The sequence below is a fragment of the Macaca mulatta genome, chromosome 18, assembly GCF_049350105.2.
Source record: "Macaca mulatta isolate MMU2019108-1 chromosome 18, T2T-MMU8v2.0, whole genome shotgun sequence".
NCBI lineage: Eukaryota > Metazoa > Chordata > Mammalia > Primates > Cercopithecidae > Macaca > Macaca mulatta.
In genome coordinates this window covers 82,834,887-82,849,586 of record NC_133423.1, presented here as the reverse complement: position 1 = coordinate 82,849,586, position 14,700 = coordinate 82,834,887, and the positions used below count along the sequence as shown (strand labels likewise).

The 14,700-nt window shown below is 35.2% G+C and overlaps 1 protein-coding gene across 3 annotated transcripts in view; it reads right to left on the bottom strand.

Annotated features, from left to right (window-relative positions):
* Positions 1 to 14,700, bottom strand: part of ANKRD62 (ankyrin repeat domain 62) — a 106,908-nt gene that overhangs the window by 46,780 nt on the left and 45,428 nt on the right. For 2 of the 3 annotated variants that reach the window (XM_077975336.1, XM_077975337.1), the window contains 5 exons: positions 14,255 to 14,294; positions 13,544 to 13,599; positions 10,474 to 10,567; positions 6,568 to 6,638; positions 2,147 to 2,316 (listed from right to left, as the gene is read on the bottom strand). The exons of the other annotated variant lie outside the window; for it this stretch is intronic. In XM_077975336.1, the coding sequence (XP_077831462.1) occupies positions 2,147 to 2,316; positions 6,568 to 6,638; positions 10,474 to 10,567; positions 13,544 to 13,599; positions 14,255 to 14,294 (431 nt within the window). The remainder of the gene's footprint in view (positions 1 to 2,146; positions 2,317 to 6,567; positions 6,639 to 10,473; positions 10,568 to 13,543; positions 13,600 to 14,254; positions 14,295 to 14,700) is intronic. 3 annotated transcript variants of the gene reach the window in all.

Below are 14,700 nucleotides of genomic sequence, written 5' to 3'. Positions count from 1 at the left end.
CTGAGAGCCAGTGAAGAAAGTGAAAGTATTGTTGATAGGTTACATAAAACGAGATCTAAAAAATTATATCTAGATGCGTTACAGTGAAAAATCAGTGACAACATTGAGAATAACAATTCTGGAGAGTGGTGAGAGTGAAAATTATGGCAGTGAGTTCAAGAGTGAATGGAAAGGAAACTTGAGGCCATGAGTACAAGCAGTTTAATTTTAAGGACATCATGCCCACGTGGCATTATCATGCATGATCTAATTTTCTTCTTGTTAAACTGTATTTTTCAATCCTTTCATAATGATTAAGGATTAATTACATGGTGTGTTTTAACACCTTAATAGTTTTTAAAAATTACATATATATAGCATTTTAAAAGCCAGACAAAGGTAATAAATAACATCATAAAATTATAGAACTAAAAACCCCTTGAACATTTCTATATTATAAAGCTGGTTATCATTTTGCTCATGCTTATAAACAAAGACCACAGAAAGACTAAAGGGCAGTATTTCCTACCTGAGAAAAATCACCCAACTCTGAGATATTTTATACTCATCAAATATACAAAATGGTTTGTCATACTAAAATATTAAATTCTATGAGATGAAAAAAGATGAAAATTCAAATAATCTTGTTTTGTCAACTGAATTTTTGTAAATTATATCATAGGAAGTCACTGTGGTAAAATATGGTGCCGTGCATGCTGAAATGTCTTTTAAAAGGATAATGGCAGGCATTCAGAGTGCCCCTAAACAGGAGGTTCACTGCATCAGCAGCACCCTGGTTTGGCACAGGAGTCAGCAAATCAGTACTTGTGGGCCAAATTCAGCCCACTGCCTGTTTTTGTAAGTAAAGTTTTCTTGGAACACAGTGCCACCTATTCATTTATTGTCTGTGAAAGATGTCAGAAACCTTCTGGTCCAGAAAGCCTAAAATAGTTACTATGTGGCTCTTTACAGGAAAAAACTGGTCAACTCCTGACTCGGCAGATCAAAGATCCTTTGATATAGTTTAACAAGTTTTACCAATACGCCGAATATTTACATGGAATACAGATCCCCATGTGCAATCCCTTGGGAATATTCAGATTATTCTGAGAATTCAGTATTTGAGCACTCATGCATTGAGAACAAAAAAGCAAATGTCGTAACTAGCAATTTTGCTGGTAACGTAAAGTGCCAAGGTAGCATGTAGTTTCCTTTTGCAACTCAATAGATATTACAAGTATTAAGACATTACAACATTATATTCTGACAAAATTTACTTAAGTTGTGTTATCAAACTAAATGTAAATATACTTAACTGATGAAATAATCAGTATATTATAGATCCAACCTCATTTTTGAAAGAGACTTGCATACCACATTATTTAATGGGTATCACAATTTACCCATTTCCTTATTAATAGGATTTTAGACTATCTCCAGCTTTTTGATATGACAATGCTATAATGAAAATTCTTCAATGTATATGTAATATATATTAATATCCTTAACATACTTTTGTTATACTTAAGATGTTCCATAAACATGTTACAAACATACACATAGAAATACATAAGACATATATGCGTGCATGTATGTATATCTATATGCATGTAGCCAACACATATATATATATAACATACAATAGGCCAACGTATATATGTAACATACAGTAGGGAAACATACACACATACACAGATACATATATCAGAATATATATGTTGTCTGATTGTATGTTATATATAACATGTAATAAATGTCCATAACTTGTGTGTATGTGTAAAGTCGTATTTCCTGCAGGATCCAGTCTCAGAAGTAAAGCTGACACATTAAAGGAATGACATATTTGAAATTTTGATACATGCTATTAAATTACTCTTCATTAAATTACATATTTACCAAATTTATTAAATTACATATTTACCAAATAAGTGTACGAGAGAACTTTTTTTCACATTTGCCCACACTAGTTATGTTTTAATAAAACACCAATATGCTTGGAAAAACTGTATCTAATTGCCTGTTAATTTGCATTTTTCTGATTACCACGTAAGACAGAATATTCCCGGTGAAAGTATAAATTTAATTAATCATGCATATTATTTGAAATTAGAATTCATTTGATAGTACAATAACAATAATGTACTATCAAATAGTGCTATAGGCTTACCTATTGTACTCTTCCCTCTTCTGCCTGGGAAACTGATGATCATCAGATTTCCTGCCCCTTCTTTCTTGAATTAATTCATCATCATCATCATCATTGTCACTGTCATCAGCATGTAGGTTTCTTGACACTTCCATTTTCTTATTTCTGCACTTTCTCATTTTTTCTGCAACCTTCAATGAAAGTGTGACACTGAGAATAAATGTCATGATTTCATCCAATAGAATAAACTGTTCATTCATTTTGTCGCTTGACTCAGTCTGTCATGATAATAGTCATTAAAATACTTTGGACTTCCATTTTATTATATAATTATTAGCATAAGTTATAATTTTTCCATTGAAATTCATATAAAGTCTAATTCATTTCTGTTTGAGTGACTAAAACAAAATTTTCCAAACTTTCAAAAAGGGTCCATTCCAAATTTGTGCTTTTATTCCCATCCACTCTTTGCTAATATAAATTTTCACCATTTTGTGACCAGCAGAAATAGAGAAACAAAAGGAGAAAGGCATGAAATCTGTCCTCTTCTATTTTTACCTCCTAGAGTTTACACTGAATGGCCAGATTTAGAGAATGTGACATTGTGGGGCTTCAGGAACAGAAAGGAAGCTTTTCCCTCTCTGGGTAAGCTTTCCCCACTGTCTTTCATCTTTCTTTATTCATTCGGATCCTAGACTTCAAAATGTGAAGGTGCCTGCTGAAATGCAGGAACCAAAATTCGAAACCACAGAAGCAGAGTGAAACTGCTGAGATGCTAGTAGAGTTCTGGAAAATGAGATGCTTTCCAAATTTCACATTCAGTAACCATGAGATTTTATAGCTGGAGAACAGACAGTGTAATTATCTACTTTAGCCCTGTTATCAAAAAAGATTAAATGACTCATCCAAAGCTCCTAAAGTGGCATTTCCTAGCATTTTGGGGCTCAGAAACCAATAATGCTATTTCATAATGCCGAGTCAGATAAATTATCTGATAAATTCATCAAATTTATCAGAAGAATTAAAAGTATCACTCTGGGAAAGTAACTTAATGCTTCACCGGGGCTGAGAGACCTCATCTACTTTTACTTTTAAAGGTGGGTATCACCAGATTTTTGTCTATCTTTAAAACTTGATGTACAGAAACCAGGTTTCTACTTTGGAGTCAAAAACTAAATTCTTGGCTGAGAATCTATGATATTTATATGATAAAGTTATCATGCTAAAATTTATCATACTCTATTAAACAAAATCACATTAAGATCTGATTCGACAGAAACATGTAAAAGTGGTGATTAGAAAAATAGATGGAGGGAGGTGGCCAGGTGTGGTGGCTAACACCTGTAATCCCAGCACTTTGGGAGGCCGAGGTGGGCAGGTCACAAGGTCAGGAGATTGAGAGCATCCTCGCTAACACAGTGAAACCCTGTCTCTACTAAAAATACAAAAAATTAGCCGGGCGTGGTGACGGGCACCTGTAGTCCCAGCTACTCGGGAGGCTGAGGCAGGAGAATGGTGTGAGCCCGGGAGGCGGAGCTTGCAGTGAGCCGAGATCATTCCACACCACTCCAGCCCAGGTGACAGAGGGAGACTCTGTCTCAAAAAAAAAAAAAAAAAAAAAAAAGAAAAAGAAAAAAGAAAAATAGATGGAGGTATCTATATATATTTGTTTTCAAACATATTTAAGGAGTTCATGGCGAAATTATAAGCCCCAACATAATGAGTTAAATGAATAAACTTGCACACCTGAAAGCACAACATACAACATACACCTTTGACTATGAATATTTGTTCCAACTCTCATGGATAGGTAGATTTTTATATCATTTCTCAGTCATTGCGCTTCCTCCCCACTGATTTCCCACTTTTTTAAGTAAGTGCAATTCACCCTCAAGACTATAGGGAAAAATTAGGTCCTAGAGCTTATTACATTCTTTAAGCAATTTCCTATATGCTTACTCTACTTCAGAAGTATCCATATCCATGGTGCATGGATAGATTAGTTTCCCAGTCCCAATGCCACTTAAAAAACTGATAGATAGACTTGGGTTGATTAAGAAACAAAGACTATAGAATGTTCTCCTGAACTTCTATCATTTAGATAGAAAAATAATCTATTTCCACAGAAAATTATGTATTTAGTAGCCCCAATTTACACACGAGCTTTTCATAAGTAAAAAAGTAGAATGCACCAAATAATTGATCAAGAGGAAAAAACCACGTAGCAGCAAGTGGCCCTCTAAGTCTTTCTCAAGTTGAACTTTTTCTTTCTTCAAAGTCACTAACTCTAGTTTTCATATGCCTACTTCATTCTTCAGTCTTTGTATACTGTACCATAACTGTTCTTCTCAGCGTACTTTTGATGTTCTGTCACTATGTGGTGGAGAGGAATGCACATTTTCTAATCCGGTTTTATTCTTTTATAGTTACTTGCACTGCAATTATGATACAATGGTTTCTGGAACAAGTTTCCGTAACAATAGAAACACCATGCCGTTTTGTTTACTCACATGCTTCATTTCTCTGGAGGAGGTAAGTCACAAATCTAAAAGGCTTTTTGGATCACTACACTGAGGCAGCACATTTCTGATGTCCAATTTGCAATTAGTGTTGTTTTCATCATGTGCCTGTAACACTCTTGGTCTTCTTTTATTTCAATGATAACTACTTCTGGGTTCCTTGCTTTTGTATTTTCTGTGTCATTATAAAAATTCTACTGCTCTGTGTTAAAAACATGTAGTGTCTGGTTTGTTATTTATTTTCGTTTTTAAAATAAAAATCAGAAGGTGACTGGCAAGCATATTCCAGGGACCCAGCATAGAAATGAAATGGAAAGACATTTATGAGACTGAACTATTTTTGTTCAGAAAATATCTGGAATACTACACATAGGAATATTCCAGATGCATTCCTTCCTGACCATCACGTATATTATTTTTCAAATTAGAGGGTATGTTCTTTATATTTCTTTCTTCCTGTAGTGGCTCTTCCTCTGAACAATCCAAAGTTTTGGATTCTTCACAAATTTTACTCAATCTCTGCTTTAACTTAATTGTGATGAGTTTTAAAGTTTTTTCCACCCTCATTTGCCTTGTTTGATCCACATTTTCTCCTATTTTTGCACATAAAGGAGTCCTGCATATAGAGATGTATGCTCTCTATTACAGTACTTGTTCGCTTCTGTTTGTTGAGACATTTTTGCAAATGCAAAAGTGGAAGATTAATTTGCTAGTTTTGTTTGTCAGATGTCTTTTTTGTCAGGGTGCATGTTTTAAAGATAACTTTGTCATTAAATAATCAAGTATGGAATAATAAAATTAAAAAATAATAAAACTTTAACTGTTAAACTGCTTATTCTATGTTTATCTACTCCCAATCACCGGACTGTAATTACTTAAGTTAAAACTAATTTATATTAGCCTAAAATAGGGGAAAAATATCAACCATCAATCTTAACTTTGTAACTGTTTGTTTGGACTAAGATTAATTCGTTATGTGTTTAATTTACCAAAAATGAATTAAAAGGTGATTTGCACTATTACAAAGGCATCTTCACTTAAGAAAATTTTATCTCAGTGTATCTGAAATAGTGACACTCAACAAACAGTGCATACTTGAGTGCTTTTTTTCCAAAGATTACTAAGTGATGAGTAGGCAAACTTTTAACAGAAATCAAAATCAACACTAATCAGAAACAAAGCCAAATTCATAAAATTTAATTCAAACTATAAACCATAATATGATAGTGTTATGTAGGATTCTATATAGACTATAGTCTTAAGTCAAGTTTCAATACATTCTAAAGTCCACTAATGACAGTGATTTAAAAAAATTTTAACAATAGTTACAGACTTCCTATACAGAAATAAGTTAGAAAGTTACTGTTTGTACCCTCACACCAAAGCTCCTATTGTGCAAGTCTGGTTCTCGTGACAGGCAGTTGGGTTGACTTTATGACCCCATTCTCTCCCTGAACACAGATACTAAAGTCAATTAAAATTTACAATGGAGAATACATTTTTAATCATAGTATTAGTGACCAGTAATATATAAAGTTGCAAATTTTGAACCATTAGCAATGATTACTCCTTTAACATGAACCCAAGTCAGCAGCCATCACTGTTAAATTGTTCATAATTTTGACTGCTTAAAATTATAATTCATTATTTGATGTTACCTTATTATACCAGGATGTTATAAAAATGAACAGCAAACAATATTTAGGAACTTTTGGCTTCATTTTCAAGAGAAAAGATTAGCTATAAATCACTACAGATTCTGAAAATATTTTCAGTTTTATAACCAATTAAAATGTTTTTAAATTAAATATTAAATTATAATCAACTGATTCTAAAAGGCAAGTCCAAAGGTAATTTCATTTGAACTATGTTATGTTACCAAAGCAAAGAAAACCAGAAATTTGAAATTAAATTTTTACAAACCTGTGGCTGGTTATTTTCACATCCTTGAAGCCTGTCTTGCTCTCCCTCTGATACCAATTTTAAGTCTTGTTCTGCTCAAAAATCCATATATTTCATTAAAATGAATTACTTAGAACAGTTAGATAAAAGTTATAGTCTTTATAAACATGAATAAAAAACATATTTTTCTTTTATAAAATGAGAGTTTAAATAAAGCTTAATCTCTAGTGGGGTATCTGCTTCTTTAAAAAATACTTCTTTAAAAAATTCTCCAAAACTTCAACAAACCACGTGGCAAGACACTAGATGTCACCAGAGTCAAGCCATACATTCATCTCATAGATTCACTCACAATTTTATTCACCCATCATCAGTGAACAAAACCACCAGAAACAAAAAAATTAAAAATCCAAAAGAAACAGATAAAGTAATACTGTATATTCTCCTTTACTTTATAATAGTACCTTTGTAACAATACACTAAGCATGTTATTTAGTACTAATAATTTCCAATATGACTTTCTCTTTACCCCTTCATCAGTGTACACTCCGTTCTTTATAACTGAAATGTTTTCCTCTACTATTCTGACAAATTTCTATTCATCTTGTAAGACTAACACACCTATGTGATGTCTTCCCTGATTCTATCTTTCCCTAGATAAAACTTGTATATAATGTAAATTTCATAAGACACGCAGTTAAGGTGTCAAAAGCGAGGTTATATTTCAACAGACTATAACTAAATTACAAAAGTGCACATACTCCAATGACAAGAAAAAAAAAGATCTTCAATAAGAATACCAATCATGACCCTGAAAGGATAAATGTCAAAGATAATGGGTGAGTGGTGTGGCTTATCATTACTGCAACACATCAGATTCATTTATACCATTATCCTACAAGTATCCATCATATTCAACTATTTGTCTTGTAATTGAGGAATTACACAGTTGTGATGAAACATAAGCTGAACATATTCAATTCTCATCAGATAAACTGTTCCGAATTCATCAGCTCAGATAGTTGTAGAATAAGTTAATATGAATATACATCTTTTTAAATTACAAGGTGAGTTACTGCTATGTGTAAATTGATTGTATTGTGTGGTTTGCCCTGTCTTAAAGTTTCTTGATCCACTCATGCAAGATGGTATATAAAACACATCACAAAATAATGTGTGAGCAACTTTCAATGTGTAAATATTTATTGCAAAAAATAAAAATTTCACATTCATTGTATTAAGCTTTTATATTTCAAAATCAGTACAATGTTTACTAAAAACATTAGTTTTGTTATTCGAGGAATAAATCCTGTACTTTTTTTGTTTCTGAAACTACTGTGATTGGGTATACCATCCTAGTCTCTCAAGCACTTTTATGGAACAGCTATCTAATAAAAAAAATAGCTTTCTTAATAAAAAAAATAGCTTTCTTAACAAAAGCAGTAAAAGTTCTTTAGTTCAAATGAGTTTCATTTGATTATCTAATATAAATTTAACTTATATCTTTGATGTGTGATATAAAGTACAGCAATGAGTTGCTATGGTTTACCCCAATTACTGCACTCCCTCCTCCTCCCAGTAATTTCAAGGGCAGTAACAATCTAATGTCCTGAGTGCAAACATACTGAAGCCATCTGAATTAAGTTCTCTCAAGTGTCCTCATCACTAACTCCAAAACTACGGAGATAGCTTATTTCTTTCCTCCCTCATTCCCACTTCACAGTCTCCATGTCTTTGGAAAAGTCTCTCAGTGTGTGGTCTTTCTTCTTCTTGCATATACCTCTCATGGATTATGCCCACTTCTTTCCTCTTCATTAAGCAGTAGGATCTCACATCAATAATTTCTATTTCATAATTTTACCCTCTGGCTGGAAACATATTCAGAAATAAAAGCAATACAACACTTTCCCTTGGCCCTTTTATGTCTTGAACTGCTATCCAACAGCAGTCCACAGGCAAACAGGTATATGGTTGAGCGCTCAACAGCACTGATCACCAGAGAAATCCCAATCAAAACAACAGTGACAGATCATCTCACCACCCCAGTTAAAATGGCTTTTATCCAAATGACAGGGTATAATGAGTGCTGATGAGGATGTGGATGACGAGGAACCCTCCTACATTGTGGGCATGTAAATTACTACAGCCACTACGGAGAATACTGTGGAGAGTCCTCAAAAAACTAAAAGTAGGCCAGATGTGGGGCTTATGCCTGTAATTCCAGCACTGTGGGAGGCCAAGGCAAGAGGATTGCTTGAGCTCAGGAGTTTGAGACGAGCCTGGCCAATAGGGTGAAACTCTGTCTCTACCAAAAATGAAAACAATTAGCCAGGCATTGTGGCATGCACCTGTGGTCCCAGCTACTTGGGAGGCTGATGTGCGAGGATCATCTGAGACCAGGAGGCTTTTTTTTTATTTTGGCATCTAAAAAAAGAAAAAAAAACCCAAAACTAAAAATACAACTACCATATGATCCCAGCAATCCCATTGCTAGGTATATACTTAAAAAGCAAGGGAATCAGTAAATTGAAGAGATATCTGGCCTTCTCATGTTTATTGCAGCACTCTTCACAATAGCCAAAATGTAAAATCAACCTATTTGTACACCAACAAATGGACAAAGAAAATGTACATATACACAATGGAATACAGTCCAGTCATAAAAAAGAATGAGATCCTGTCATTTGCAATGGCATGGATGGATATACATTTTCTCATCACAAACTTCAAAATTACCAGCTCACTTCTTTCTTTCCCCTCTGTCCGTGCTCACAGTCTATCTACTTTGTGAAAGATTTCTACATCTGCAGTCATGATTCTTCCCACTCCACATTTTTTATGGATTACTACCACCTCATCTCTGCTCTTGTTTTAGCAATAGTATCTTACATCTATAATTTCTATTTCTTCACCTCTTTCTACTTCCCCTTTGGCTAGAAAGATGATCTGAAATAAAAGCAAAATCATGCTGTCCTCTGAGCCTGTTATGTTTTAACTGCTCCCCAGTGGCTCCTTTCCAATTCCTATATAGGAAAAAAGTCTATAACATTGCCACTCAAGAGTGTGGCTCGAGGATCAGCAGTGTCAGCATCGCCTGAGAACTTAATAGAAATGCAGAATCCCAGGCCTGCTGAATCAGAATATGCATTTTAACAAGGCCCCCAGATGATATATTGAAGTGTGAGAAGTTCTGTTCTACACTCACTGTATATGACTTTTAATTGTATACATGCACAGATAACCACACATGCTTATATTCACCTATGGTAGATAAAACATAGAACTGCCTGGTCAGGTTCTTCCATCAATGAGGAAGACAGGAAGAATTAAAAATTTTGCTCCAATTCTCCGACAAGTTTTGGTGCTAGAAGCCCACTATATCTTCTTCCCACTTTTCTAAAACCCTTTTCTTCCTTTTTCTTGAGACGGAGTCTCGCGCTGTCGCCCAGAATGGACTGCTCACTGCCAGCTTCACCTCTCGGGTTCATGCCATTCTCCTGCCTGGGTCTCCAAAAGTGCTGGGATTACAGGCGTGAGCCACCGTGCCCGGCCCCCTTTTCTTCCTTTTTCTAAGGAATTATTCTATTTTGCCACGTTCTATGTACCTTCTTTTTCCTTCATTTACCCCTGCACTCACTGCCTTTCTCATTCTTCATTCCCTCTTCTCTCCTTTCTTCTTATTTCCTGACTTTCCTCAGATCTTAGAATACCTTGAAATGCAGCTATTAATTCAGCTCCTTTAGTGGCACTCTCAATTTACTCTCCTGTGGATGTCTGTTAATATATAAAATGTATCACCTTTTCACTTTTCTTTTTTCTTACTGTGCATTTAGTAAGTGACCTTCCTTTGCTTGTTGTAATACATAAATGATGGTGTTTTCAAGTAAACATTATGTGAAATGCATTTTAAAAAAATACAATTATTACCATCTACATTTCCATTTACTGCATTTTTCCTCTGCTGATCAGCAGGCCCAGATGAATGACCACCATACTTCTGGAGAAGATTCTTGGAGATACTCTGTTAAAATTAGTATCAACAATGAGTTTCAATATAAAATAACAATAATAGTTGCACAAAAATGTCCTAATTACTCATTTTAAAAATCCAAATGTCGCCGGGCGCGGTGGCTCGAGCCTGTAATCCCAGCACTTCGGGAGGCTGAGATGGGCAGATCACGAGATCAGGAGATCAAGACCATCCTGGCTAACACGGTGAAACCCCGTCTCTACTAAACAATACAAAAAACTAGCCGGGCGAGGTGGCGGGCGCCTGTAGTCCCAGCTACTCGGGAGGCTCAGGCAGGAGAATGGCGTGAACCCGGGAGGTGGAGCTTGCAGTGAGCTGAGATCCGGCCACTGCACTCCAGCCTGGGCAACAGAGCGAGACTCCGTCTCAAAAAAAAAAAAAAAAAAAAATCCAAATGTCCTATATTAAAAGCAGTTAGACTTAAAAATAAGAGAAGCTGGTATTGAAAACCAAAACATTTCTTTTTTTTGTTTTGAGAGCCAAGGCTGGAGTGTAATGGCACGATCTCGGCTGACCGCAACCTCCCATTCCTGGGTTCAAGCGATTCTCCTGCCTCAGCCTCCTGAGGAGCTGGGATTACAGGCGCACGCCACTACGCCCAGCTAACTTTTCTATTTTTAGTAAAGATGGGGTTTCACAGTGTTGGCTAGGCTGGTCTCGAACTCCTGACCTCAGGTGATCCACCCGCATCGGACTCCAAAAGTGCTGGGATTCCAGGCATAAGCCACCGTGCCCAGCCTGAAAACCAAAACATTTCAATAGAGAACCTCACATACACTGTTTAGATGGAGCTTATTTTTTATCTTCATTAGGCTATTGACTCTGTAAAACTGAGTATGGAAGGCAAAAGGAAACCTATTTACAAAGTATTAACTTAGGTGCATATTTCAACAAGACACTTACTTCAGAAGACCTAACTCTAATTTGCAATCTCCATCAAAAGTAAGAGGGCACTACAAAAATAAATTTGCTACATTAGGGCATTTAACATTTAAATTATTCCCAATTATAGAATTTTTTATTATTAAAAGAAGATAACTGGCATGACAAGAAACTTTGGAGTACTCCATGTTGTGTATAGAAAGAACACTGATGAAACTGCTTCATTTAGGTAAACAAGGGCTTGAAAAAATTAAAGTTTTTCTTGATAAAATTTTTACTGATAAAAAAATGGTTGAATAAAACTACAAAGTAGTAAGAAAAACTTCTGTTTATGTTTAAATAAATGCAAGCAAGATATATTCTGCCACTCTTTTCCAATTAATAACTTCAAAAACTAGAGCAAGCCTTAATAAAAAGGGAAGAATAAGAACATTTATTCACAAAGCATCTAAAATGTTCCAGATTCTCATTTGCACATTTTCTTTTCTACACATTGCAAATGATGATGATGATGATTAACCCATTCCCTGCTTTCTGGTCATTCGAGGATGTTTAAAGCAAAATGAACAATTGTTATCCATTTTTCTCTCTGTTCAGAATATTCTCCTTTCAGACTTTCAGGGGGCTTGCTTTTTCTCAGCCTCTAGATGGCAACTTAAATGGCACACAGAAAGATCTTCTCTGACTACACAATTCTACTCCCACTCCCATCCCAATCCTAATTACAAACTTCCTCCATTTTCTGTAATTGAACATTTTCTGTTTTCTTTATAGGAAGCACTTGTAGTGACTTATGCGTTTGTTGTTTCCTTGTTTTTGTGTTCCTACTACCCTAGGATAAGCCCTCATCCTGTGTATTCACTGTCTTACTGCCTAGCACACAGTCCGTACACAATGACAGAAATTTATTTGAGGTCAAAACATTTAAAATCTTATTAGGAGGTCCTGGGTGCCAAATCACCCTATTCCCGTAGGATATCACCAGTAATAGACCGCTAAAACTTACCCTACTCCAATCTGGAAATCCACATACCTATGCTATACTTTCTCATTGTTCTCTTGTCAGTACTGGCTACTTGACAGTACTCACTAAAGGTTAAAAAAAAAAAAAAAAGACTCGCAGTATGTATTAAGGCACTGAATCCCATTGTGATTCATTTTGTCCCATATTTGCATACATATATTCCAGTTTACAAAATGTTTTCACATTTCTTGCCACATTTGTTCATTACATATACCTAAGAGCTAGATATCAGTACCATCTTTACGAAAAAGGGCACTGACATTCAAATAAGTTAAATAATTTTTCCCAAGGTTCCATAGCTAGTAAGTGACAGGATCAGGACACCAACCTATCTTTTGACTTCCACTCAGTGCTGGTACCACTATGCACCAGCTGCTTCTACCTAAGAGGTCAGGCCGTTCCCATCTCTTTCCACAGTTGTGGCCTTGGAATACACCATTATTATTTTCTACTTATGTTACCACAAGCATGACTGCCACAAAGAAACTCAAAGCATTCTACTGTTAAAAAGAATTAAAACACTATTAAACCAAATTGTTGTTTTTATACTTCCACACGTAGACTATTTCCCATGCTTTTCCTTCTCATAAAATGTTCCTTGCAGATCTACACTGACGATCCAAACATATCAATACTTTCAAGTCCTAGGCACTATCGTTTCAAGTTCCAAGTTCTAAAAAAAACCTTACAGCTTAAACTCTTTATCTCTGCATCTCATTAGGATATTTACACATCCAGATATGCCATAGAATTGTACATGTGCTCCTAGGTTGACCTGGAATAATTCTTTAGTTTTTAGACAAACTTATCTTCAGAACCCGAAGTGATTCCCTGTATTTTCTTTTTCATTATACTATGTTGGCTTCTTAAATGGATCCTGCAAATTAGCAGAATTGTACTATGCAGCAGTAATCTACTTAGCACATAATTATGGTATTCATCATACACTGAAATGTGAGAAAATAATTCCTTTATGGGCGTACGCACAGGTGAGAAAGTAAAGCTCAAGCATCCTATTTTATGATTTAACACCACTTGATATTTATGACAGTAGACAGTACCTTAGAACTACGGGATGATCCTGTATCTTCCTCTTCTGATCCTGATGATGACTTATCTATAAAATGTTATTCACAGACACATTCATGAGACTATTAGTTACTGTAAATTTCAAATACATATAACAAAGTCTATCTCCATTCATGAGTATTTAAATAAAATAAAAATAATAAGAAAAACTAATTTCAGGTTTGATGTAGTTTCAGGAAAAAGGAGTTTGTAATATCAGAAAAATAGCAAAAAAATAAACATATTATATTTGGTTCTGTGATTTTTTTTTTGACAGGGTCTTGCTGCATCACCACAAATGGAATGCAATGATGTGATCACAGATCACTGCATCCTCAACCTCCTCAGCTCAAGTGATCCTTCACCTCAGCCTCCCAGGTAGTTGGGACTACAGGCCTATACTACCACACTCAGCTAATTTTTGTAGTTTTTTTTTTTTTTTTTAAGAAGAGACCGGGTTTTGCCATGGTGCCCAGGCAAGTCTCAAACTCCTGGGCTCAAGTGATCTGCCTACCTTGACCTCCCAAAGTACTGGGATTATAGGCATGATCTGCCACACTTGGTTTCCTTTTTTTTTAAGTAATACCATTAAAGCAAATACTTTTTTTCAGAGATATTCACTAACTTACCACTTCTAATTTTTATACACAAAAAAATAAAATTATTACAATTTGTTTGCTCTCGTGGGGCACTTTAAATAATACCATTTTTGTTTCTTCCAGTTGATGGTTTTGTTGCTTCCTCCTATTAAAAAACAAACAAACAAAAAAACTTTACAAAACATCGTATTTCTTTATTCACTGTTCGTATAAAATCATGGCATATCCTGAGAGAAGACAAAAATATAAACAAAAGACAGATTCCACCCTCTATTCAAGTGGGGATATATGAAAAAGAAACAAGAACAGAAACATATAACACTAGGTCTACAATTGTGAGGGCATAAAGAGAGAATAGTCAGTTCTACTTGGAAAACTCTGTAAACGCTGCAAAGTCAGGGCCATATTTTAAAAGACAGACAAAGTAAAGAGTGAGGGTATAAGGGTTTCTAGGCAAGGCAGTATGCGTAGAAGGATGGGACATGAAACCACATGGCAAATGAGAGGCATTAAAGTAAAACTGGCATGCAGTCAGAGGGAATGGGATGGAG